General features: G+C 32.7%; 1 protein-coding gene across 1 annotated transcript in view; it reads left to right on the forward strand.

Annotated features, from left to right (window-relative positions):
• PCDH11X (protocadherin 11 X-linked) overlaps positions 1-24,268 on the forward strand; it is a 757,630-nt gene that overhangs the window by 542,181 nt on the left and 191,181 nt on the right. Inside the window, exon 6 of the mRNA XM_065900626.1 lies at positions 14,413-14,611. Within this exon, the coding sequence (XP_065756698.1) occupies positions 14,413-14,611 (199 nt within the window). The remainder of the gene's footprint in view (positions 1-14,412; positions 14,612-24,268) is intronic.

Consider the following 24,268-nt stretch of genomic DNA (forward strand, 5'->3'; position numbering starts at 1 on the left):
CTGCGCGTCCGGAGCCTGTGCTCTGCAACGGGAGAGGCCGCAACAGTGAGAGGCAAGTGTGCTGTGACTAATGGAGACATTGAGCTACCTCTTTTTACTTATAATGTCATATATGTGCATTCATTGGTAGTATTGATATATTGGAATTACTCACAATACTTAACATTGATAGGACAGTATGTATCATGTAATTTTTTTAATTTATTTTTTATTGAAGTATAGTTGAATTATAATGTGTTAATTACTGCTGTACAGCAAAGTGACTCAGTTTGAATGAAGATGGAAAATGACAAAACAAGTCAGGAAAATCTTGATCTTAATCATGTATAGAACTGAGAACAGAGCCTGGTTTTTCTTATGGATATTGTTATAGGAAATGGCTTGTAAATGCAGTGAGACTCAGGAGATTTCTATTCCATTTAGTTAAACCATGGAAGCAATTTTAAGTTAAAATTGCTTCCTTGATTGTTGCAAACTTACTTCAATTTATATTTAAAATCTTCTGTATTTCCTCACTCAACTCTTTCATATTCCTGTAGTACATATTTCATTATTGTCCTTATTCCCTCTCCCTCTCTCTATCAGAATTTTTAGAAAAGCTCTCTAAAATCAGATTGATTTCCTATTTTCAGTCAATATCATATGATAATGAGAGAGCAGTGGTAATTTAGAACAACAAGATGGTATTATTAAAAATAGCATATGAGATTATTTTAAGCTGATATATTGTGGTTAAAGAGAAAATAAGGATTAGGTTGATTATATGACCATTTTATAATTTATTATACTATCACATTTGCAGAAATTTTTTCAAATACGTATTTACTAGTCAAAATCAACTTATCACTAATAACTGAGGCCATGGATAATTGAGAACCTTTAAAAAAATGTATGGACCCAAAATATTTCTTAAGTTCAGTTCTGGTGTTCTAATATCCTAGGAATGTTGTGCATATTTGTTAAAGAGATTTAAGGGAATTTTAATTCTAAACATAATAATCTTTTTAAAGAAACCATATTTCCATAGTATTAATCAGAGTTAACTGATAATGTATTTTCACTAGTTTCTATTATGTTGCAAGATAACCTAGAAAATCTACATAAGACATATAAACATTTTGCCTAGTATAGTCTTCTTAGAACTCTATAGAGTTAATTTATTGAATATTTATTTCCATTTATTTGTATATGAATGCTTTCACTGTTAGTATGTATGACTGCATATATATATATGTATATATATATATATATACATAAAGGTAAAATACATTTACATTTAACTTTAAATAAATAGCATACATTTCTATGTATACTAGCTGACTAAGTAATTTCAGAGATAAATATCTAACTCTTCTGGAATTTCTAATGTAACTTTGACTTATCTATTGTCATTTCATTTTCAAAGGTTAATAATGAGGTGTTTTGATTCATTTGATTTTTTTATTCTAGATTTTAAATCCTAAGGATGTGTGTGTGTGTGTGTGTGTGTGTGTGTGTGTGTGTGTGTGTGAGTGTGTTTTGAAATAAAACTTTTTTTCTTTTTGGTGAAGCAGTTGCCACTTGCATTTATTTACAAGAAATAAATTCTACCTGCTATCAGCTCTATTGAGGTAATATTTATCCCATTAATCTGTCAACACAAATAATCAATAAATAATCTATAAGAATAGAAGAGAGATTTTAAGAAACTACTCTTGAAATTGTATACAACATCACTGGTATCATGTTTTCCATTTCTTATTAATGTAATAGAAGTACATTAGGTGTATATTTGTTCTTCAGTTCCCCTAATGTGCACCTTGTGTCTATGTCATGAAATCATAACTTTCAGTGGGCACAACTACTTTAGAAGTGAGATCCACTATGAGAGATTTGAATTAATCTTAAATGAGTGGATTATTGGGAGAATTAGATACAACTATATGAATATCTGATTCTTCTGGTTTGTATTGACCATATTAGGTTTCTTGATTTATATTATGCATTTTCAGTGTGGTAGAAATATCTAAGTATTCAATAACTATTTTGATCAATCTAGTTAATAAATATTGTTATGGTGTAAATTAAAAAAAATTTTACAATCACATCTAAGTGCTGGGAATTTTCTCCCTTCTATTTTTCTTCAATTAGCTGAAAATGAATGTTCAATTAATAATATAGTTTTTAATAATTTATCCATAGTCAGTGCTTAAAATTAGCGGCACTCAAAATTTAGTGAACATAAGAATCATGAAGGGTGCAGGTAAAAATGCCGATTTCTAGACCATGACACCTGAGATTCTGATTCAATAGGTCTGTGATGGGACCAACTAATTTGAATATTTAATTTGACCTTGTCACTCACCACCACCACCCCCACTATTCCTAGACCAAGTACTGAGAAATACTGGTTTAAATGATGCAAACTTCATGCTGCTATGGGGGAGAAAAAATAATTTGAATTTATTCAAATAATCATTTTTAAGTGCATTATTTTCTTTAGCGGTTAAAGCAGATGTGCACTGTATGTTTGATAGGCCACAAACAGGCAGTTTTATTCAGCATAAAGTTTAAGTTAAATTTTGTATAGGCCAGAATGACTTCCCTATACCTCAATATGTAAACATTTCTTCCATCTATTGGATTTTCAAAGCCTCATTTTTATATTTGTAATTTTTTTCTTCTGAAATGAATCACAGAACTGTACATATTCCTATTTTTATTATATAAATTTAAAAAATCAAATAAATTCAATTGTTTTAAAATACATGTACCAAATTCTAAATTTCTGAAGATTATTATCAATTGATTTATAAAGTCACATTTTGTCCATTCCCCCCCACTACCAGCCCTGAGATTACGGCCTTAGATTTCCATAGCACAAGTCACTTATCTTAATCTTTCTGTTTTATCCAAAGATGGTTTATCCCTTGTCTCCCAGAGAGCACTCACTGTCTCCAGATATTTAATTCTAAGATTGTAGCAATCAGAAAGACTTTTATTAATACTTTAGAGTATCAATGAGAAGTCCTTTTTCTTTTTTCCACCTTAAGAAATGTCTATTAGGTATGTAAACTTCATATTATACTACCTTTCTAGTTTGATAATTGATTTAACTTGTTTGACTAAAGAATGATTCTCTGGGAAAATGAACTTTTGTTGGCTCATTTGAGAGTAACAGAAAGTTCAGTGGCTTATCTGGATATGAGTTGTTTTCAAGTATAATAAGTTTATCTGAGCAAACTCACCATGAAGTGTGAACTTCTACGATGCTTTGATAATCAGGAACTATATTTTATTCATGTTTCTGTCCCTTGCACTTAGCACAGTATCTAGTACATTGTTGACATTTAACAAATGCTTTTGGAATTTAATTGGATAGGATGTTTAAAATGATAATTCATATCACTATGTGTGTGCAGTGATTCAGATCATATTTATCCATATTTAAAGTGTGTATGAAAATAAACTATTTTCCAAAAGGGCTATCAAATTGAATTATCAGTAACCATCTTGAAATTATAAGTATTCTAGTAATTTTTGTTAATGTTAATATTAATCCATGGGAGAGAAAACTTGGATGTGATTTCTTCATAAAATAATGGCAGCACAAAATTTTTAAAAAGAGAGATTAAAAAATAAAAGCTCCTAAATATTTGGGATTATTAAATATCAAATTAAACATGTACATTTTATAGAGTTCACTTTCTTGTGTATCATTCTATGTACGTTTCTGAGAATTAGCTTAAATTTACATTTATTTTAAATTATTATTACTTTAAACAATATAGCAAATAGTATCTAGCTAAAATAATCTGTTTGAAGTTTTTGCTTATCAATATTTGTTTAAATGACTTTTAATATGTCATATTTGTTAAAATTAATTTTTAAAATAACTCCAGGGACTTCTTTGGCAGTCCAGTGGTTAAGACTCCATGCTTCCACTGCAGGGGGCATGGATTCAATCCCTGGTCTCAGGACTAAGATCCCACATGCTGCGTGGCAAGGCCAAAATTAAATAAAATAAAATAAATAAATAAATAAAATAACTCCAGAAGGAAAATAATACATATTGATGCACTTGGATTTGTGAAAAGCATGTTGTATGTATGTGTGTCTGTGTGTGTGTGTGTGTGTGTGTGTGTGTGTGTGTGTGTGTATCTTGTGTAACTTCAAGATTATCTCTGTTTTGTCTTCCCCTTGCCTATTACGTCTGAGGTCATATTTAAAAATTTTTTTTTTTTTTTTTTTTTTTTTTTTTTTTTTTTTTTGCGGTACGCGGGCCTCTCACTGCTGTGGCCTCTCCCATTGCGGAGCACAGGCTCCGGACGCCCAGGCTCAGCGGCCATGGCTCACGGGCCCAGCCGCTCCGCGGCACGTGGGATCTTCCCGGACCGGGGCACGAACCCGCGTCCCCTGCATCGGCAGGCGGACTCTCAACCACTGCGCCACCAGGGAAGCCCCATATTTTAAAATTTAAACATCACAACATATTTTTTTGGGTTATCATTTAGATCAGAGTAAAATCTTCTGTATAATGCACCACAAATAGACTTTTCCAACTTGTTTTTAAAACCAGTTGTGAGTGAACAATTCTCCTTAATTTGAATTTATCCCATTTCTTGTGACCAACTTCTAAACTTAGAGTTAAACATTTTACCATCAAGTTACTTGTCTTATTTTCTCAAGGTGGTGTAATTATTTTGTTTTATTACTACAACAAAATTTGAATAGGGGGCCTCCCTGGTGGCACAGTGGTTGAGAGTCTGCCTGCCGATGCAGGGGATATGGGTTTGTGCCCTGGTCCAGGAAGGTCCCACATGCCATGGAGCGGCTGGGCCCGTGAGCCATGGCCGATGAGCCTGCGCGTCCGGAGCCTGTGCTCCTCAACAGGAGAGGCCACAACAGTGAGAGGCCCACGTACCACAAAAAAAAAAAAAAAAAATTGAATAGGTTCATAGATATGCTATTTTAGAGAACATGAAAACTAACCTAACTTAACCTAAACACACTGAACAGATTTGAAGATTTGCCACTCCATGAAACTATTGAACCAAAAATATCCAGCAGCACTAATATACGGCAAATTCATCTTTCAACAATAGAGTTACATTAATTCTTTTGTGCCATATTTCCATCAGGGAGCTGTGAAGGATGTTAAGTTGCCTGGTTGCCCGTGGTTGCTAAATTAAGGTGATGTCTTGATTAGCAAAATATTTTCCAGGGGCTGATGTCAAATGGAAGTAAATCTTAGGGGTTTGCTACATTGTTTCCCTGTCAGTAAAAGAAATAGTATTTGGTCCGCCTAACTCTTTTCAGTATTACTTTTTGGAAAAAAAATAAAAAGAGATCTCTTTACTTATTTATGGCAATAGCCTAATGCTCCAATATTTTTAACTTTAGCATTCTGTCTGAATTTAAACACTATTACCTAATGGTATTTCCTAAAGTGTCACCAGTTCTTACTCCTGACCTTTATGTCATTTACTTATGGGTCACTTACCTTTTACTCAAAGATTTAAAAATATGTTCAAAATCATTCTTTTCAAAACAGATCATTTATCAGTAATGTTGGGAATCCGTAATATTAGAAAAAACTTTCAGACATCCAAGGAAATAGTCTATATAATTTCTAAGTACAACTATAATTATTGTATGTGTTGATCGCTTACTGAAGAATTGTCAGGGCATGCATGGGAAGCACTAAAAGACATTATTTCAAAATCTCATAGGAACTTCAGAGATCTAGAGATAACACTCCTCATTGAACACTGTAAAATATGACCTACTGTATTTTGTAGGATCTAATCTTTTCATTTGTGTACCTTAAACCAAATTGTAGAATGCACTTCAAGAATAAGTACTTTTGGAAGATTTATTGAATTTGAACATTAATTAAATTCAGTATTGGGCCTGGAGTTCTTATATTTAGTTCAGAGTATTATAAATGAAGTTGTCTCAACACCAGAGAGCTTAAAGAGCTTCTAAGTACAAATATATTTTAGCAACATTTTTTCCTCCATGGCATCAAATTCATATATTTAATTTTAACAGTTTTATCATTGAAGTTGTCTTCTGTGTCAATAAAAGCAGAATTTTGTATTATAAAGACTGCACCAAATAATAATTAATGCTTATTAAATCAAATTGTATTATTATTCTATCATTCATACATACATATAAACTGAAAATACATTTTAATACTTATAATACCATTGGAATTATCTTTGTTTTTGTTCAGAACATTACTGCATGTTAGCATGATCAAGTTATAGAGAGATAATTTTATATCTATGAAGTTTCTCACACATATATACACACACACACACACTGTCATCATTTTATTCCATGGTCACCTCTATGTTAATAATGTCATAGGTATATCATATGTATCATTCATCAAAAATGAGCAAGAACATTTCCTGAATGCAAAAGGAAATGTCTCATATAAAAATTATGAATTAATGACTAATTAGACTACAGTCTGACATTAGAATCCCATTATTCTAATGACTCAATTTATTTTAAAATGTCAAATTGTCTATTCAAAAATATTTAGAAAATTTAAGCAGGACTCCTTGTTTTCCTTTTTTTCCCCTTGAAATTGTAGTCAAGGGATTCTGTAATGCAACATCTGAGTCCTACCTTAGACCCACTGAATCAGAATATTTGAGGGTTGGATCCTAGGAATCTGCATTACTAACACATCAACTAGGTGATTTGTATGCATCTAGTGTTTTCTAAACCACGGACTAGCTGGTTGCATTAGCTGGCTAGCAACTTTACCAAAATTGAATGCCGTTTTCTCCCTAATTCCCAAATACAATGAAAAGCAACAAAAGTAATATTACAATAGGTCCAAATAATGTATTTAAGGTAAACACATAAGATTGATTTGAGGGTTTGGGGTTAGGAAAAAAATATTTCACTAGTTTCTATTTCATCCTCAGTTTAGATATATTTTAGAAATATGTGTATATAACTTTTTTAAAGCAATGAAAAGGGTAGTGCCATATCAGTTTTCTCTTGGTACAGTAGCATAATAATTTTTTCACCTTTTTAACTTGTAGATCACTTTGAGGTTATTTTTAATACCATTTGTGTGTGTGTGGGGGGGGGGGTTGTGGATGTGATAAATGGAATATAGGGGTGTTTTTGTTTGTATGTAAAATAAATAGAGGGAGGTCTGCTTTTAGAAAAATGTATCTGTATAAAGAGTTGCACAATAAAAGAGTACAGTAATACTACAGATACTAATACTTTGCAATTCTTCTTCCTTCCACCCTCAACTATATTCAACCCTACATTGCTTACTGCTACCTTCCATCACTGACAGTTGTTGCTGGAAGATGCAGCTATTTTAATTTACTCTTTGATTACCAACGGGAATTATAGAACTCCAAATATTTTTTAAAGAGTGACAAGAGTTCAAAGGAAATATTGGTCTTCTAATCTCATATATTTCCAAGATGTTACCCATTTTACCTGAGTAGCAGTTGTTTTTGATGTGCTCTGATGAACACCAGGTAAAGAAGATGAAGTTAAACATGCTTTATGTACACTTGAAAGGGTCTAAAACAAACAGGTTACCAATGTTTGGTACAATGCAATAAATAAATTACCACCATGCCAGCTGATGTGCACACTCTTCAGTTTTATTAGGAAAATTTTCTAGGTCATTTTTATTTTTAAACTGGTATTTGATCACCATCACATAGTTTCTTGTTGTGATTTCTACTAACATTAAAAAAGATAATATTTTGTTCCAAGTGTTTATGCAATTAATGACAATGCCAGGTTTTTCATCTTTCACTGTATACTGCATAGTGATTCCAACCTATATAATTCAAGTCAGAAACCATCTGTTGCTTGAATGACATTTGGTTTGTTTAAAATGCATCAATTAAGCAGACATGCTGTGTAACTACAGCAATGGAAGAGTTATTTTGCAAATATAAAAGGTTACACCAGAGACAAAGCACTGCTCAAAGCAAAACTTGTGACTTCTGTCTTGGAAACACATTTTCAAACAATTTAACAACTTGAAAATATTAAATATTGACTAATATTATGAAAAATAAAATGGTTATTTGTATCATATGTGATCTATAAAGCCATCATCTCCTAAGCCCACATTATCACCAACAATAAAGTGGTAAATATTTAAGGTCTGACTTTGTTAATTACATAAATAAATTACATGGGTAAAAAGGAAAAGAGTAAAATGTAAACGATCTGAAAATACTGTGTCAGGGAGGGAAAATTTTCATTTACCCCTCTCGGTTCTTCTAGCTGGTCTAAGAATAAAATTGACATGAGGTAGACTAACAGTAGAAAAATCATACAAAAGTTTACTAACATGTATACATGGGAGAGACTCAGAAGAACTGAGTAACTTGCCAAAATGGCCACAGCCCTTACCTTAAATACCATCTCCAGCTAAAGACAAAAGAGGATGTTGGATGGGAGAGGCAGTAATGGGAGATGACCAAGCACAGCACAGTAAACAAGAGTAAGGTTGTTATGCAAATTTAAGCCATTGAATTCTCCATTAATAAGAGTTTCTAAATCTTCAGGTACAGGGAGGGACACACCCTTACAAATGGAGATTTCCCTTACAAATGTAAATGTTTCTTATAAAAGGGTAACTCCTGCTTGGTTTTCAGTTTTTCCCGTGTCTATTGCTTAGAAAAGAACCGGCTTAAAAAAATTAATATGCCAAAGAGATATATTTCAGGGTGGCAAATTCTGCTCCTCTACAGATGCCAAATTAAGTTGGAGATTTTAGCTTGGAATAGGAATATTAGTAGACGAGGCTTAACTATCTTCACTATCTTCAAACACTTCAAACAAGAATCACACTTATTCTATATAGCTACAGAAGACAGATATAGTAATAATTGGTGGAAATTTCTCCTTCTGTCAGTGTTTTTATTTCCAGCAGCTACCAAGAGTTCTATTACATTTTGAGCTGGAGAACCAAATAATCAAAGATGTTAAAGTCAAATAAAAAAGCAGAGTAAGGCAGACATGATTCTTAGCATGAACTTACCTGTTAAATATTTTAGCAATTCATATGCCTTTTTTTTTTTTTGTCTTTCTTACTTCCTGGAATGACTGTTTTTTGAATAGTTTGAGGTTACCATATAACTGCTTTTGGAAAATGAAGGTCCTATGATGATTTATATATTTAAATGTAAGTCACTAAATCTACATGTGGTTAGCACCAAAAACAATGTAGAGATGTTTCATCTATTTTTTAAAATTGATACTTGGGTTTTGTCTTAGAGACCATTGCAATGGCCTGGTTTCAATTTTAATATCTGGTTTTAATTTTTGTACACATGCCAGTTTCAAAGCATGTTAGGTTTTCAGTTTTGTTCTATTTTCATTGTTAGTCACACAATTGTAGTTTCTCAAACATTTGTAGATTCAAATTCACAAAACTCAATTGCCAATTTAACAATTCATCATAGTACCTATCTACAAATAGATTATTTCCATTTTGATTAAGCTGAAATGATTCATGACTCAAGGAAAGATGCCCTCAAGAAATGCCATGTAGTCTTCTGACTATCAAATAAATATGTCTGACAATTGCCAAAAATTAAATAAATAAAATAAAATTTTAAAAATTACCAAGTGCCATGAAAAAACTTCATGGCAAAATAGAGCTAAGAGAAGATCTGATTCTGGAGAAGATCATGAAGAACTTCCTGCATATACTAGTAATAAGTTATGGTATTAAAAAAATAAAAGCCTTGAAGGGTAAACATTTCAGGAACATAATGTGAAAGGGAAAATGAGAAATTATACAGACCTTTCAAATTTTATGAAATGGAACCCTGAAAAAACAATCAAGTGAACTGATATATCCTGCAAGATGACTTGAGTTGGAAACGCAGGAGGTTTTATAACTACAAGTATAGGGTCAAATAATAAAGGACTACTATAAAATATGTCATCTGGGAGTTTTTACACTGGGAATTATGAGCTGCAAGTGAGATATATGTGCTGACCATGTAATGCTGGTGAAAATTTCAAGTTGAATTTCTAACTATTTTCACATTTAACTTTATAATATATTGAGTAATTATAAATTCTTTTGCAAAGAGACAGGACCCATGGGAAAATGCAGATTACCTCTGACATTCAGAATGAAGCTGTTGATTATTATAGAATAGGGGAGCTTAGAAGCTTAAAATGTGTTAGTTTGATATCAAAAATGTTTTATATATGAATCAAAAACACTCTTGCATATGGTAATCTTTAAAAAATAATAACCCTATCTATGATTAACCTTTCTAATCAGAGTTCCTGGTGTTGGCAGTGAATCTAAGGTAGACTGGGTCAAGGTATATTAGAATTAGAGTCAGGGGGAATGCAAGGATGTATGATTAGTTTGAAAACTTTGACAGGTAATTCTAATGAGCCCTCTAGAACATGATACTCAAGCATTCAATAATGAGATTCACAGGCTGGCCTATCTGTATGCAGCCTCTTTGCTGCCAGATTAACCTTTCTAAAATGCTACTTACATCATGTTATGGAAATGTAACAATATTCACCTGATATTTAGTATGGAATTATGCCTTCATGAGGTATAATGGACACAAGAATGTTGGGAATTTGATAGTTTGCCTGTAAATGATTAATCTAGGTAACACCAATATTATTTCTGAGCATTCATACATTTTGGAAGTTTGATTGATTTGAGGTAAAAAGAAGGCATGTAGATTATAGGGAGAGGCTCTCTGTCGACTTTTCTCTTACTGGCAGAAAAATAACTAGACTTTCAGAACAGACATTTATTCATGAATAATCCAGGATTTGTTTCCATCCTGTAAAGGCACCATTGCAATCAATAGATTGCTTTAATTTGAATGCCACAGCTTCCTAGAAGAGTAGCAGACAGACAAATTATGACATGGTCATCAACGTAATAGCTCTTTTATATTGCACAGTAATCATCGTCAACACTTGAAAAAAGGGAATTATTTAGTCTTCTCTTTGAGAGACCTAAGGAATGATTTTCATGAAATAGTTAATATTTCTAAATATACTGGATAAGAACAATACCTCTGTATCTTAAATACATCCATATTATGAATCTGAGCAGAAAAGTGCCATCAGAGATTAGGGATTCATCCATTAAAAAGTAAAGGGCAAATGAGTTAAACCAGATTGCCAAAATTTACTACAAAGGATTCATAAATTGTTAAGTTCATATAATTATTTTATGTTCAGTTCTATCTAGAAGTGTCACAAATTGCAAAATGCAAGTTTAAGTAGGAATCATTAAAGTAACCCTAGGAAAAAGTTCTTTTCCCATTAAAAATTAAATTTTCAGAAGCCTTTTGAAACAATTCCTTAAAAATTAAATTCTAACAATTTCACCTAAGGAACTATTTCATGGAGATTTTATAAAATGATGGACAAACTAGTTAATCACCCATGTGCCAATAAAGAGCCTCTTGTGAATTCACTGAATAAAGAAATAGAATATTACATTTAAGCAATGATATTTGAACGCCTTCTATGGATTATAGAAATAGGTAAAAAAATGCTTTAGACTGTAAACTTTGAAACTGTGAATTGAGAAAGAAATCAAATCCTCAGTATGCAGTTGAACTTCAGACTATTTTAAAATGATATAGAGCCATTAATGACCAAACAACATACACTGGTTTCCACTTGAAGCATTCCGATATTTGTTAAAGTTAATATAGACAAGAGAGTTTATTAATATGACTGAAATCTCAAAGGTGTATATGTAATAATGTCACATATAAGAACTGCATTTCAGGAACAGGATGCTGGTGCTTGTGGTGTTTTACAGGCATTCAGGAAAGGACAAAAAACAGTTGTGTTCACTAAAGGGAGTCCTTACCAACCCATTTATTCCCTCTTATGTACCCTTAAGGGGATTCAATTTATGAGTATCAGGAGAGTTGGGGGTCAATACATGACCTGGCTAATTACAGATTCACTCTAGGGCATTCCTTTGCAAGGGATTTTAGTTGTTACTAGTTACAGGTGTCATAGGATGGGATATCTTTTTGACTTAAATTGCCTTCTTCTTTTCTGTGTAGATAAGCAATTGAACACAAAACTCCATTTCTCTTACATCTGGAAGTAATATATATATAGGCCCTACTTCTATCATTTGATAGAACTTTACCTTTTATTCACTGGCAATTTTAATTCTGTTAGGGTATATGAATCCATGCTTAACTAGCACATGTTAAATTCTAGATTCATTTATTTTTGTCAGCAGTAATTATTTTCCTATATACAGATTCTATTATCTAGGTCTAATACTTTGAAAAAAAGCTAAATGATAAAAATACTTGAAATATCTGACTTATGTCTTAATAGAAAATTAAAATACCTCTTAACAGTTATGCATTGTAGTGGAACAACTGTAAATTAGTCTCATGCTTAACTGGCTTATTTTATATACAATGACTTTTAAATTTATGTGTTAAGTATTATTTTGACTTTAAGTTACATATAATAACTGACTGTTGATAAATGTCTACAATACAATGTTTCAGGCATTTTTAAATCCTGTTTTTCCAGTTCTTGAATTTTTAAAAGGTTTGTGAGCATAAATGCTTATATCTTACTTGAAGTGGCTGAAAATATATTCACAACTATAATTTTTTGAATTAAATGGGGTTTAACCTATAACTAAATGAGCTTATGGCTTCTCAGAGAGAGAACAGTCAAATGCAGCTTTGCTGGACAGACAAAATTAGCTCACTGTGTCCTCACATGGCAGAAGGGGAGAGGGAGGTCTCTTGGGCTGCTTTTATAAGGACACTAATCCCATTAATGAGGGCTCCATCCTCATAACCTAATCACTTCCCAAAGACCCCACCTCCAAATGCTATTATGTTGAGGATTAGGTTTCAACATATGAATTTTGAGAGGACACAAGCATACAGTCTACAGCAATATCAACATCTGAAGAAATGGCTGACTGTCAAGCCTGAACTTGTGAAAGTATATGCACTCTGTCATGGAAATTTCTAGTGCTTAATTACATGTACCCTTTGATATGTATAAATTCCTTAAATAATTTTCTCTAAATTGCATCTTTCATGCTACTAGTAGTTAAATGTTTTGGTTGATCTATTGTTACATAGCAAACTATCCTTAATCTTTGGAGCATAAAACAAAAATCAATTGTACTTAACATTTTTTAAGTCAGGAATTTAGGTAGTGCACAGCAGAGATTGCTATCTCTGCTCTACAGTGGTTGGTATCTCAAATGGAACGGCTCAAATATCTGGAGATGGCTGAGATGGATGGCTCAAAGGAGACCATAAGCTGTAATGTCCAGAATGGATTCTTTACATACATATTTAGCACTAATCTCGAGTGGTTGGAGCAGCTGGGCCTCTCTGGGTATTGTATTGTACTTTCTTTTTATCGAGTTTTTCCACATGGGAAGCTTGAGCTTCCTCACTGTAAGGCAGTCTCCAAGTAGTCAGACTACTTTCAACTCAGCTGATTTTCCTGAATGAGTATTCTAAGGGAGCAAGGCAAAAACTGTGAGATTTGGTTACACAGGGCCTCTCCATATTCATTGTGGTAGAAGACTACATAAGGGTCTGAATACCAAGACGTGAGGTCCATTGTCAGGGCTATCTTCAGAGACTAGCTACTACATGTAGCAATACTGCAAACAAAATTACTGCTACATCTGGTGGAGTTACCACACTATTGGATATCATGAACCAAATCCTTCATCTTTATATATTGGCATGTATAAGTTTTTTATATTCTGCTATAATTACTATCAGAGATGATCCCTATAGTTTACTTTTATAATTATCAACTGTTATCCATACCAAGTAATTATTTTTTATTGTTTAGAGTATAGAATTGATTTAAATGAATTCCAATTCAAAATCTTGCCCTTAAGATTCTTTGAAAAGATGATTTGTAATTTTAATTTATAAGCCTACATGATTGAATAAATTTGTATTATTATTTACTGTTTCTGCCCACCAGAATCTTACAGATATAGCAGTAAAATTTCATTATATTTATTCAAGTTTATTATTCAAAAAATGAAATCTTGTCAAATTATAGTTAAATAAATCCATGTTCAAATGATGATCAGAATATCCAATGTGCTCAAATGTCAATATGGGTGACAGCCTCTTGCTTTAGAACAAGTTAACTTTTATTCTGCAACTGGATATGCTCTGTTAAAAAAATATAATAAAAGTAATTCTGCTGCCAGGTAAAGCAGGTTTGAACACAGAGCTGACTGTTCACAAAAGCCTGAAATCGTTCACAACTCAAGATAATATTAATGTGACTTCACTAGATAGCTGAAATAATACATTTTCTAAATTGGATGTATTAAGCAATTATTCACATCATAGCTGAAACCCTGTAATTTTCTGTCTTTTTCAGTCCCAGCGGCATGTCACATTTCACCTACCAGAAGGCTCTCAGGAAAGCAGCAGTGATGGTGGACTAGGAGAGCATGATACAGGCAGCCTTCCCAGCACATCCCATGCCCTGCCCCTTGGCTATCCTCAGGAGGAGTACTTTGATCATGCTGCACCCAACAACCGCACTGAAGGGGATGGCAACTCTGATCCTGAATCCAGTAAGTGATACCTCTCTAGTCCTGCAGTATAAATGGGCTTACTGTGTTTGAAAATCAAACAACTGTAGCCATAATAACATTGGCCATTTAATTATGTTAGTAACACATTTTCAAAAAGTAAAAACACAGAATTAGGTGGAAGGCATATATGCAGCAGTTTATCATTTTTGAAATATGTGATCACATCTACTTTGAAATTTACTATGAAATTTTAATAGTCATTTTGTTTAGACATAGAGGTTTTCCATTTACCGATACATACATATGTATTTATATGTATATAATCAGCCAGTTTATTTTATTCATTTATTTCTGTACAGATAAAATATTTTTATAATTCATATAAAGTATTTTCTAGATTTTATTTTTAATTTTTAATAGAGATAAGAATCATAAACAATTAATTCTTTTTTGAGGAAATAAGAGATCCTGACTCCAAGGTAGAAGAATTGGTCTGCGGTTTTCAATAATGTATTGAAACCACATGCCTTAAGCCATGTTACTATTTAGAAAAACATTTAGATTTGGTCTCCAGACTGAAGGTATTAAAGAATATATTTTGCACAATCCAAAGATGTTGAACTCTTGAAAAGGATCATGAAGTTGATACTAAATAGAGTTCATTAAATTTATTATCCTGAACATGTATCTTGAACATCACTACTTCCTCATAATTTTGGGAAATACAAAATTTGGTAAGATTATACATATCTCAGAAGATTCTTGTATTTGAAGAATTATAAGTTGCCTCAGGTATGTTTTATGTACATAAATCTGTGTAGGTCCAAAAGAGCATACCATATATGTGATAGAGAAGAGTCATAGGTATAAAAAAAGAAGAAAAAAGGGACCACATAACATATAAAATAAATATAAAATAGAAATTTTGTAAGGTATTTTGAGCATTATGGATTGTATGGATATATAATTTAAATAAACCTCCAGTTTTGAGAACAAAATGGCTTCCCCATCATTGTATTTTATTTATTTATTTATCCCAACATTGTATTTTAATCCCTATTTTCTAAACTCAAAAAACTAAGGGAAATGCATTGGTTAAAGATCAGAATGTAATCTAAGACTAAGCATACAGAACCAATGACAGCATAACAAAATTTTTCTCTCTACGAAAGTAGACACTGGGTATTAAAAGTGTTTTCAATATAAACATTTTAGAGACTATTTAGACACCAAATTCAGAAAGTCCTAAACATCTGTCTCTTTATTTAATTTTATACTTAAAACAATTTATCGGCATTCATTCTGAGGATGAAAAATTCTTCCATAATATGCAATACTAATCTACCTTTCATTTACTTATGTATAACATGATATAGTGACTTCTGGTAGAAATACATGACTGTGACTATATCTTCTGCTATAATGAACTCAGAGCCAATTTCTAATAAGAATATGGTCATAAGTTACAAATATGCATTAAGTAAAGGTATCTTTGTTCTTTTTTACTTCATAAATTATTATTGTAATTGTAGGCCTATCTCTGCCTTGTTAATGGATAGAAATATATAGATGAAATAAGCATCATTTTTATAAACTAGAGAGAATTGATTCCTTTGCGTGTGATGTGTTATTAAACCCTTTTCTTAGAGGATTGTATAGCAACAATTAAAGAATAAACTCAAAGTAAGCATCCACAGTGTAGATCTAACCCTGAAATAAATTTTCAAGCTGAATGAGACTAAGATGGTATATTATTGATAGTAATAGGGGCAGAATTGGTATGGGCTAGAATCTATTATAAAACATTTAAGGAGCTTCCCTGGTGGCGCAATGGTTGAGAGTCCGCCTGCCGATGTAGGGGTCACGTGTTCATGCCCTGGTCTGGGAAGATCCCACATGCTGCAGAGCGCCTGGGCCGGTGGGCCATGGCCACTGAGCCTGCGCGTCCAGAGCCTGTGCTCCGCAACGGGAGCGGCCACAACAGTGAGAGGCCCGCATATCGAAAAAAAAAAAATTCAAATGCAGAGTTCTTTACAGGACCACATTTTATTAGTAGTTAAGAGTGCAAGTATATACCTGAAACTAACATAATACTGTAAATCAACTGTATTTCAATAAAAAAACTGCAAGTGTTAGTAACAATGTAAAAGCTTTATTTATTTATTTATTTTTTTTTGTGGTACAGGAAGCACTACCCAAACATTTTTTCAGGCAAATTTGATATACTAGTATTGTGTTAATTATTCATCTGAAAAATTCAATGAGAAAATACCATTCAGTTTGTTAGAAAGAATAATAATAATGGTATATATATTTAAGGGGCCAGTAGCCGTTACTTTTCCAAAAGATGTCACAGAAAATCATCTAAATCTATAATTCAGCAAATGTTACCCATATAAATGTTAATTAGGTACTTTTGTTTGTTGCCAAATTTGACTTCTTAAATCCTCCGATATTTTTTTAAATGCATTTTTGAGCAAAGCTACACATCAATTCCCATACCACAACAGAAAGAAAAGTGAATGGCTGGGCTTCCCTGGTGGCGCAGTGGTTGAGAGTCTGCCTGCAGATGCAGGGGACACGGGTTCCTTCCCCGGTCCGAGAAGATCTCACATGCCACGGAGCGGCTGGGCCTGTGAGTCATGGCCGCTGAGTCTGCGCGTCCGGAGCCTGTGCTCCGCAACGGGAGAGGCCACAACAGGGAGAAGCCAGCGTACTGCAAAAAAAAAAAAGTGAATGGCATCATTTTGTTAATATTGTTATGTGAAACAAACAGGAAATGCATTCAAACTGAGAAAGAAAAGTTATGCTCCTTTTAAAGGTTAATTATCCACCCAGGCCAATTCTGTCTCAGCTGGCTATGTATTTGAAAGATAGTTTCCTAAACTGTGTTCATTCTTAGCCTGTATAGTAGTGTCAGTCCAGGGAGGGAAAAGTAAAATAAATAAATAATTTGAATCAGCTCAACAAACCTGAAGTCACGGATTTTGAAAGATAAATCAATCAGTATTTCTAAGGAGTGACATTATCAACTATCAATTGTATTTGTTCTGTCCCACCTGGAGGAAGGGACTGAGCTCAGTGCTCCTGGATTCTGAAGGTATAAGACAAATGTCTGCTAATTTTCATTGCCTTGACAATAGACAACAACATTCAGCTTTATCCATCTATTGAAATTAAAAAAAAAATCCTTCACATAGAGTAATATTTTTTAAGCTAACAATAATATCAAATAAGTCACTTTTATTGATTCTCACAGGGAAATCATTGCAGTCATGAATACTGTCTGTGCCTACCAGCTTATTTTAGTCCCTGGTGTGTTATATAAATAATAGTGTATATAAATAGATTAGAAAGAATGGTTCCACCCAAGAGTTCAGCTATCTGCCATTGCTTGGGAACGAATAAGGCACACTTGATAGTAGCTGTATACTAAATGAGCTTAGGCAGATATAAATAGTGATCTAGTGGCAGATGCTCTGTAATTTGTATTAATTTTATCACTTAAATTGACATGCTTTCAAAAACTCAATTTTTTTCTTTTCATACTTACAAAAGTTAAAATATATATCTTAATAAGAAAATGGGTGAAACAAATCTTACTGCACCATCCTATCATATCTAACTTTCCTATACAGGAAATGCAATCACCATACAAAGCAATCAAAAAGTGACATCTCATTTGGAGTATCTAGGCTTTGTGAAGTCAATGAAGGATTTATACTAGAGATAATCTAAAAAAAAAAAAAGAGTCACAAAAGTCATGGATCAAGATGAAAAGTATACCTCTGAAGTTGGAAACTTGAAGACATTTACAGGATTCCATTTGGGTGACAGCCTTTAAGATGAGTGTATCTTTAGTATCTTAAATCTAATATGGATTAGATAGAGTTTTATCAGTTAAAAGCAGGCCACTCTAAGTAAAGCAACCTCTTATCTTGTCTTTTCTGTTTGAAAATGACAAGCACTAGGAGCTTGGCACAAGCTGCCAATTGAAAGCCAATGCCATAAGGTCTAGAATGTCAGTAAGCTTGAAAAACCACCTTCAGTGGCAGAGTATGTGGCCTTCTCTTCACAATAAGCTTTCCTTTGTGTCTAAATTTTTATTAGGCTACCTATACCACATAATAAAGTTCATTTGACATTTATATTTCTGTTATTTATGAGCCATGAGGCAGTTCTTTTTATGACCTTCTTCTGTCTTTCTTCTGCTTTTTTTTATCTTACTCTTACTTCTCACTTTGCCTATAAGACAAGAATGTTTGCCATGTGTTCTTTTTTGTAGTTCTTTGAAAGATAATACAATCAGTCATGCAAGATGCAACTTTGGGGTGACTTGAACTATTTAGTAGTATTAGCCATATACCAATTTCTTGTCTTAAAATAATTTATAAATTTTAATGAATGAGAAGCACTATAGCAATATATTTTGTCCCCATGACACTTTTAAATTGTACAGTAACTTGCAAGTCTCATAACTGCTTGCATCAACAGAACACTCAACAACTAGTAAGTATATCAAGGAAATCATTAAATAATGAATAATTATAGATGATCTATCTTACCATGATTTCTGCAATTTGTTAATTACATCTTTATCAAATGTTGAAGATTCCCAGTAGAGAACAGAAGTGACAGTGTTTGCTGAACCAATTTTTTCCCCATTTTAATCAATAATCTTAGTAATTTTTGTCCCAGTTCCACTAAAATAAAAATAAAGTACATGATCATCTGGCACTTTATCAATCTTATATTGGAAAAAATGTGTAGGTTACATAAAAAAGTTCTTCTAAGTAGTATATATGAAATTAGCCTTTAAAAGTATATTTTTTGTCAGAAATTTCTTCTCCTGTAATATGTATAGCTCTCAAAAGCAATGAGAAAACAGATGGTTTTAAATATTACTTTGAGGTATCTATGTAAATCATACTTTTAAAAAATTTGGATGTTGACTAATAGTTTTATTGTAATACTTCATTTTGTAATCACTATCCATGAAATATTTTTACCACAGACCACAGTACATCAACTCGTTTAGGCCATTATTTTGCATATTATAGGGTTCTAATTCAGGCACTGCAATTAACTAGCTATGTGGCCTTGGACAGGCATTTTAACCTTACTGAATCTTCTTTTCCTTAGCTAAAAAATAAGGGGATTATACTGATCTCTAATGTCCCTTCTAGGGTCATAATTTTGTAACTATTAAAATTGCAAAATGTACATGTTCAGATGTTGCCATTTATATAGTCTTTGAATTTCAGAGCTCTAAGGGACCTTAATGCCATTTAGTCCAACTCCCTCATTATGCAAATGAGACAACTGAGATTTAAGCCTTTTAAGCAATAGCTTAATGTCCTAAACCAAGATTTAATGTTTATCATGTTCTAAACTAGAAGAGTCACTAATGTTGGTAAGCAGCTACTTTTTGTAATTTAAATGAAGCAACTTGTTGAGAATAGACAAGTATAAAATTTAAATATTTACCATCCCTCAAGGGGAATGTTATAATATATCCATATGGAATTTTTTTTAATATATGTGATGAGGCCTTATATTAAAATTTTAAAATGGTTCCCATTTAGCATCTTATACAACTGAAAGGCAATTGAGCAATATGGACTGATCATTTCTAAAATTACTATTAGTGCTAACCAATGAAAGTTTTATAGGGAAAATTGCAAACATGCTGAATCTTAATGATTGCTATGTCAGGAAACTAGCTAATCTTTACTATGATTATCTAACATACATAAATTTTTTATTGTGTGTGTGTGCATGCGTGTGTGTGTGCATACTACTTACAGAGCAAATTGGGATTAAAAATTGTACAAAGTTAATTTCCTCTGAATAGGGTGAAAAGTATGTAAAAAGGATCTCAGGGGGTGAAACAGAATGAATATGTGAACATATCCCTCATCCTTTCTGCTGAAAACTCAACTCTTCCTCCATTCTGAAATTCCTGTCATTCTATCCTACTTCAATTTCCTAGCAGAATGTTGAAGTTATAATTAACAGGGAAGTGATTTTGATAGACTCAAGTCTACTGAGTTAATAGTGTTCCGTATAGTAAAAATATTTGGAGAAAACATTATAATAGTCTTTTATGGACACTGATCAGAACTGTAGATAAAGGCATGATAACTTTTAGAGCTATAAAGCAGCTGTACTCTGCTCAAACTTTTAAATTATGTGAAGAAGTTTGTCTTACCTAGAAAGTATGTTTGCTTTTATTTATACTAAATTGATGACATGGAAGTTAATCCTCTGGATTGAGAAAATCACATTGAAATTAAAAAAAATATTTTGAGAAAAACACTTTTTGGTCTTACAAATAGCATTATTTTTACAGCTCAAAATTATCTAAGCATGTAATATATGATGATTTTCATTTGACTTTTTGATATTCTACTCCTATTCTTTGGCTCATCAGCAGTGTAGCACAAGGCTCACTGGCACATTATCATTTTTGTTTTAATGGCCTAGTTTTCCAGGGCTGGGGTCAGATCAGATTTACTTACATGTAGATCTGTGCATGGAAATTAATCCAAAACTGAATTGCACAATTCCTTCTTAATTGATGGTTCTATTCAACTATACCCTGCTTATCTCTTTTCGAAACATGTGTTCTCATAATGCATAAATACTTCTTGGCTTTGATTTGAAGGAGAAGCCAATTTTACAGAGGCATGTACATGTTGTCTAAGTCATTTTAAAGAATGTAGCAAATTAATCTTTAGCAAATTATATGACTAAGTTAAATATTAACAAGAAATTCAGAGATTCTTTGCTTAATTCAAATTCTAGTTACAAGGATGCAGTACTCATCTGAGATGTTTTTGAAATATGAATGCACCAAAGGCCTTTTCAATTGTTGGATTATCATGCTTTTTATTGAGCTGTTTCTGTTTGTTTTTTCCTAGAGATCATTTTCTATAAAATGTAGTTTTACAAGTTTAGAACTATTACAAACATTGCAATACTAATGTTTTCTAATGTTTTGTCCTCTTCTCCAGTGCTGATTCTGAGTTGAATTGGACAGGAGAACAGGATATATCAAAAACTTCACGCAGGTATCTGTTTTTATTCAAGTAAAAAATTGGAATTTGGGGATTCAACCAGAAGTAAATCCAAATATTGAAATTCCAATGAAAAGTCCCATCATATTGAACTATTAAGACTTCCCTTCTGAAAGAACTAACCATTACCTTTTTGCAGAACAGCTTAGCTTCCAAAATATAATATCTGAAATCCAAATATCATGAGGAAAGATCTTAAACACATTGAACCCAATTCAATACCCATGTAACTCTTTGAAATATCCCCTCAGGGTTTCAAAGGATATGAACTGTGGCTAAGTAAAAAAACCTTTCATCTAGAAAGATCCCATAATACCCAATAGTCTGAAGTGAATCTGTCTAAACATTATCACTCAATATAGGAAAAAAGCAGATTGCTTTTAGGACAGAGAGTGAAAGGACCACGGCATAGGTAAAATTAATCACACATTTTAAACTGAGTTTTCTGAGCTGTTTCAGCAATACTATTTTTGCAAAAAGAAAGAAATATTGGAGCAAATTCAAACTAAGAACTTAAGAGACTTTGATTTTTAAAAACATTGATTTTCTTTGCCCACTCCCAGATAGGTTTTTTTTTCCTGAAATTGAAGAATTTTAACTCTCAGAAGATTAAAAAAATACATTAAGATGAAGTGCAGATATGTTTTGTCTTCTCTCATTTCTGTTTTAGTCTCACGTCTACAAGTGAGCCTAGCTGCTGTTGTAATATGTATGATTAAATAATTAGTTATGAAGAGAAGCATTCTAATGGGATGGGGCCAGACTACTTGATTAGACTCAGTCCTGCAACTCACTAGCAATATGACATTTGACAAGAAATTTAAGTTCCCTGTGACTCAGTTTTCTTCATTTTTAAAATGGCAATGATAACAGCTGTCTCACAGTATTGTATTAAAGGAGTGTGTGCACATGTATCTGAGTATATACATATACTTAAAGCATTTTACAGGATTTTTTCTTGGGATAATGCATATTCTCACACAGTACTTTCCAAAGTTTCATGCACACACACCACCTGGAGATCTTGTTAAAATGTAGACACAGTAGTCTGGTGTGGGAAACTGAGGTTCTGCATTTCTAACAAGCCCCCAGACAATGTCGATCCTGCTAGTCTGGTAACCTCACTTTGATTAGCAAAGTTCTAACAAATGTGTTGAGTAGCTGACCAAAATAGAGATGAGGGAGAGCAGTGCAACAATTAGCCATGATGAGTTAAGGCATTAAAATAACTCATGATGATCTGTGATAAAGCCTCAGTGGAGGTTCTGTTATATTTTAAGAAATATCAAAATTTACTGTATTGGAGTTTATATTGTATACACTTTGGGATAAATCTTGTACCAAAGTGTAGAAAAGCCTTCTAGATAGTTTTGAAGTGTTAGTATATATTCACTTGGTTCTTCAACCAAAAGATTGTCTTTCCTTACTGTCTCTTCATACATACATAGGTACACACACACACATGCACATACAAGTGCACACATCTTATTTTTTTGACAATTCCAATTTGAAAAACAATACATTCTATTTATATGTCGCCATGTCATCTAGGTGAGGATAAATGCTCTTTTTATTCTAGGTGTGCAGCTATATACAGGCTCTCTATTTCTGGGAAACTTATCAGAACAACAGGGCAGAAAGGGCATTAGCAAAGTAGAGCACTAGCTGCACAGTCAACTAATCGACTCAGCAAACATCTTATATGCACGTGAAGTCATTAAGCTTCCCATTACACACAAGCTGATTAAGAATCCTTCTGGATCATTGCTCGCATTGATGGTCTGATTTCTGTGAACTATTATCAGAATGGGGAAGATGAATAAAGAAGTCAAGAAAGTGGCAAAAAGTAAATGCAAAGAGACAGATAAGTTTCCTATTGAATGTGGGGTGCTGTACTGTTTTATTTGACTACTTTTGCATGTATCCAGAAGAGTCTGTTTTTTGTGTATGCCTATTGAATCATAAAAAGGAAATGTACTGTTGTTAAAGTCCTAATAGTTTTGAGAAGGCATATTTGCTTAGCAATTCAATGTGGATATATTCTCTGATAGGAACTTTGAGTAACTGCTCATTATGTGTGAGTTTTATTTCTTTCTTTATCTCATTCCTCACTAATATATCCTAGTTTAGTTTGAAAGAGTGAAGAATTATTGACTGATCATTTGTTCTTGCATCGTGTTTTATTATTATCATTCATTTTCTTTGCAGTCTTTCTCCGTACTCTCCCCCTCCTAGTTTGTTTTAGGAGGCTCTATGCCTCGAGTCTAATGGACATAAAATGAAGGGAAGTCTGTGATTTTAGTATGCATGATGCTTTCTGAATATAGATGCTAAGGGAAATTGTAGGCAGATGTGTTTTCATCTCTTATGGTATATGGCTTTTTCTATTCCACAGCCAAATTCTATTCAACATTGTGACTTATTTGAATTAAACCTTCACAGAGTTTAAAATATATTAATGATTTTATTTCAAATTGTTTTAGAATTTTCAAATTAACTATTAGAACTTTTCCCAGAAATGAATAGTTTAGGATCCTATCAACAATAGCAGGAGCAGCAGCAATAATAATCATACAGTCAAAAGTAAAATGTTCATGTTGAAATTTACAGAATGTAT

This window comes from Phocoena phocoena, chromosome X (assembly GCF_963924675.1).
Source record: "Phocoena phocoena chromosome X, mPhoPho1.1, whole genome shotgun sequence".
Classification (NCBI taxonomy): domain Eukaryota; kingdom Metazoa; phylum Chordata; class Mammalia; order Artiodactyla; family Phocoenidae; genus Phocoena; species Phocoena phocoena.